Raw genomic sequence first — 3427 nt, forward strand, 5'->3', positions numbered from 1 at the left:
CCCGACTAGCATCACCACCCTGGATGGTTCCGACCTAGAATATGTGGACAACTATAAATACCTAGGTGTCTGGCTAGACTGTAAACTCTCCTTCCAGACTCATATTAAACATCTCCAATCCAAAATCAAATCTAGAATCGGCTTTCTATTTCACAACAAAGCCTCCTTCACTCCCTCTGCCAAACTTACCCAAGTAAAACTGACTATCCTACCAATCCTCGACTTCGGCGATGTCATCTACAAAATAGCTTCCATTACTCTACTCAGCAAACTGGATGCAGTCTATCACAGTGCCATCCGTTTTGTTACCAAATCACCTTATACCGCCCACCACTGCGACCTGTATGCTCTAGTCTGCTGGCCCTCGCTACATATTCGCCGCCAGACCCACTGGCTCCAGGTCATCTATAAGTCTATGCTAGGTAAAGCTCCGCCTTATCTCAGTTCACTGGTCACGATAACAATACCCACCCGTAGCACACGTTCCAGCAGGTATATCTCACTGATCATCCCCAAAGCCAACACCTCCTTTGGCCGCCTTTCCTTCCAGTTCTCTGCTGCCAGTGTCTGGAACGAATTGCAAAAATCGCTGAAGTTGGAGACTTTTATTTCCCTCACCAACTATAAACATCAGCTACCTGAGCTGCTAACCAATCGCTGCAGCTGTACATAGTCCATCTGTAAATTGCACACCCAATCTACCTACCTCATCCCCATACTGTTTTTATTTAATTTACTTTTTTGCTCTTTTGCACACCAGTATTTCTACTTGCACATCATCATATGCTCATTTATCACTCCAGTGTTAATCTGCTAAATTGTAATTATTCGCTCCTATGGCCTATTTATTGCCTACCTCCTCATGCCTTTTGCACACACTGTATATAGACTTTCTTTTTTTTCTACTGTCATTGACTTGTTTATTGTGTTATTGGCTTGGTAATTGTTTACTCCATGTGTAACTCTGTGTTGTTGTCTGTGTCACACTGCTTTGCTTTATCTTGGCCAGGTTGCAGTTGTAAATGAGAACTTGTTCTCAACTTGCCTACCTGGTTAAATAAAGGTGAAATAAAAAATGTATAAATAAAAACAGGCTCTTGGTGAACTGAACTGGCTAGGAAACTGAAAACTACATCTCCCATGTTGGAATCACAATTACAGGAAGTCACGTGATCGAATGATCTCGTTTCAAGGGCAACTTGTTGAAGTGGTTGCAAGAGCTACACGTGTTGTTAGGTAGCTACAGTTGAATTTCTTTAAATTAATGTTAGCTATTACAATTAGTTATGGACGGATTTGGGTCCGACTTTTCATCGGGTGCTGGGTCCGGTAAAATGGACACCGGGACAATCATGGAGCAAGTGAAGGTCCAGATTGCGGTGGCTAATGCGCAAGAGCTCTTGCAGGTAATTTGCTAAACTAGCTAACTAGGATGGTCAACTACATTCATTGTATACAGGTAAAGTTAGACACTCGACAGCTAGCTGACTGGTTAACTAATTGTTGAGTAGCAAGTTGAAAAAGCTAAGTTAGTAAGCTACGAATACAATAGGCCTTATAGCTACAAGCTGGCTAACGTTAGTTAGCTAACTAGCTTCCTTAGCCTGTCAATGAATGAATGCATGCTGTTTGTTAGCAAGCCATGTAAATATTTTATTGCATGCATATAGTTAACTACAAAAGGCATATTTGGTCTGTAGACGAGGCCTACTATCAATGTAACGTTAGTTAAATTGCCTGTCAGGTCGTGGAGCCTGATGTGAGTGATGGTGGGTTAAATCGTATCTTTCTCCTTTGTTGTAGAGGATGACAGACAAATGCTTCAAGAAATGCATAGGCAAACCAGGAGGCACGTTGGATAACTCTGAACAGGTATGTCAGTGTATTTATTTGCAGATTATTATGACGGGATATGGATGTGAAGTGGTTGATTTGTGACCCCTAACTTGAGTCAGTGAATTGTCATTTGAGACATCTGGTATGTTGGACATCATAAAATGCAAATATTATGCAGTGGTAATGCTGACTGATATTTTTCTGTTTATTGCAGAAATGCATCGCTATGTGCATGGATCGATATATGGATGCATGGAATACTGTGTCCCGTGCCTACAATTCCAGACTACAGAGGGAAAGGGCTCGTATATGAACATCATCCTACTCTGCCAGCCACACCTTAGCAAAGCCAAAACATATGGCAGGGAAGGTGTTAATGGTAGTGGCTGACACACACAACACCTCACGGACAGGTTTGGTTTGCAGACCTTGTGAACAGCAGCCATAATACTTGTGGACATTCTCCTTTCACTAAAGGATAGTTTAACAAATGGATATCTTCTATAATTTTTATTTTTATTACAAGAGTCATGAATTCATTTTCATTAGAAAAGATTTTCTGCAATTATGTCACTTTTCAATCACTCTCTAAACTAGTCTACTCTCTGTAACTGTCCCCTTAAGTTCAGTGCCAGGTCCCCATTCTTCAGTTTGTCACAGGCTGTGGCTATGTTTGTGTGGGTGAAACATTTCCCTGAAGAGGTTAGGTAAGGTTTATTTTACCACCGCTTTCCTCTGTAAACCTAGTTTCTCTCATGGGGAATAATTGAGGAACAAGTTTTTGTTTTCATAACTGTGAACCCGGCCAAGGCAAAGAATCCTATATCAGAATACGTGTTGAGAACAAAACAGTATTGTCAAGACTTTCATTCCAGTTGTCACTCTATCTGCCCACCACAGTAGTGGGTCTGTTTTAACAAGGTCTGCTGTGGTGCAGACTTTGTGTTGAACCCAGCTGGCTTTGTGTGCTTGGTTTGTCAGATTTCTGGGAACAGCTCCACTTCATTCAGCCCTTTGACTTGTGTAGAGAAGTAAAAAGAAATGGCCTGTGAATGCTGAACGGTGGGTGCTGCTCAGAGGACTGAGGTGTTTGTGACTGACTGGAATGGCCTTTCTCACTTGTCAGAAGTAAATAAATCCAGATGAAATTTGTCAAATTGCTGTTTTTGTCCTTTGAAAATGAATAAATGTTCTGTTGCTTGAGGAACCAGAGTGGCTATCATATTTCATGTAGTGCCTGAACAGCTTCTAGAAGCTATGTAGCCTTCCCTGTAGCTCAGTTAGTAGAGCATGGTGTTTGCAACACCAGGGTTGTGGGTTTGATTCCCACGGGGGGCCAGCACAGAAAAAATTTTAAAAAATAATGAAATGTATGCATTCACTACTGTAAGTCGCTCTGGATAAGAGCGTCTGCTAAATGACTAAAATGTAAATGTAAATGATTTAGCCACGTAAAGATGCTTTCATGCAAGACTTCCTGACAAGAATCTGCTATAGCTGTGTACATAATTGTCAAACATTTTAGTTTTGGTTGGTCTAGTGAACTTGCATAAAAATGGTGATTGGCTTAATAAGACAAATGACAGTTGGG

The 3427-nt window shown here is 41.2% G+C and overlaps 1 protein-coding gene across 1 annotated transcript; it reads left to right on the plus strand.

Moving 5' to 3' along the window:
• Positions 1–1140: 1140 nt before the first annotated feature.
• LOC115151773 (mitochondrial import inner membrane translocase subunit Tim13) lies at positions 1141–3043 on the plus strand. The gene is made up of 3 exons (XM_029695990.1): positions 1141–1406; positions 1804–1872; positions 2051–3043. Exons 1-3 carry the CDS (start codon positions 1287–1289, stop codon positions 2147–2149), a joined length of 288 nt encoding a protein of 95 aa, XP_029551850.1. The 5' UTR covers positions 1141–1286; the 3' UTR covers positions 2150–3043.
• The last annotated feature ends 384 nt before the right edge of the window (positions 3044–3427 follow it).

This window comes from Salmo trutta, chromosome 17, assembly GCF_901001165.1.
Source record: "Salmo trutta chromosome 17, fSalTru1.1, whole genome shotgun sequence".
NCBI lineage: Eukaryota > Metazoa > Chordata > Actinopteri > Salmoniformes > Salmonidae > Salmo > Salmo trutta.

Coding starts and splice junctions, on each gene's coding strand:
- LOC115151773 (XM_029695990.1), top strand. CDS start 1,287: ATGGACGGATTTGGGTCCGACTTTTCATCGGGTGCTGGGTCCGGTAAA. Junction 1,407..1,803: donor ATGCGCAAGAGCTCTTGCAG/GTAATTTGCTAA, acceptor CCTTTGTTGTAG/AGGATGACAGACAAATGCTT. Junction 1,873..2,050: donor CGTTGGATAACTCTGAACAG/GTATGTCAGTGT, acceptor TGTTTATTGCAG/AAATGCATCGCTATGTGCAT.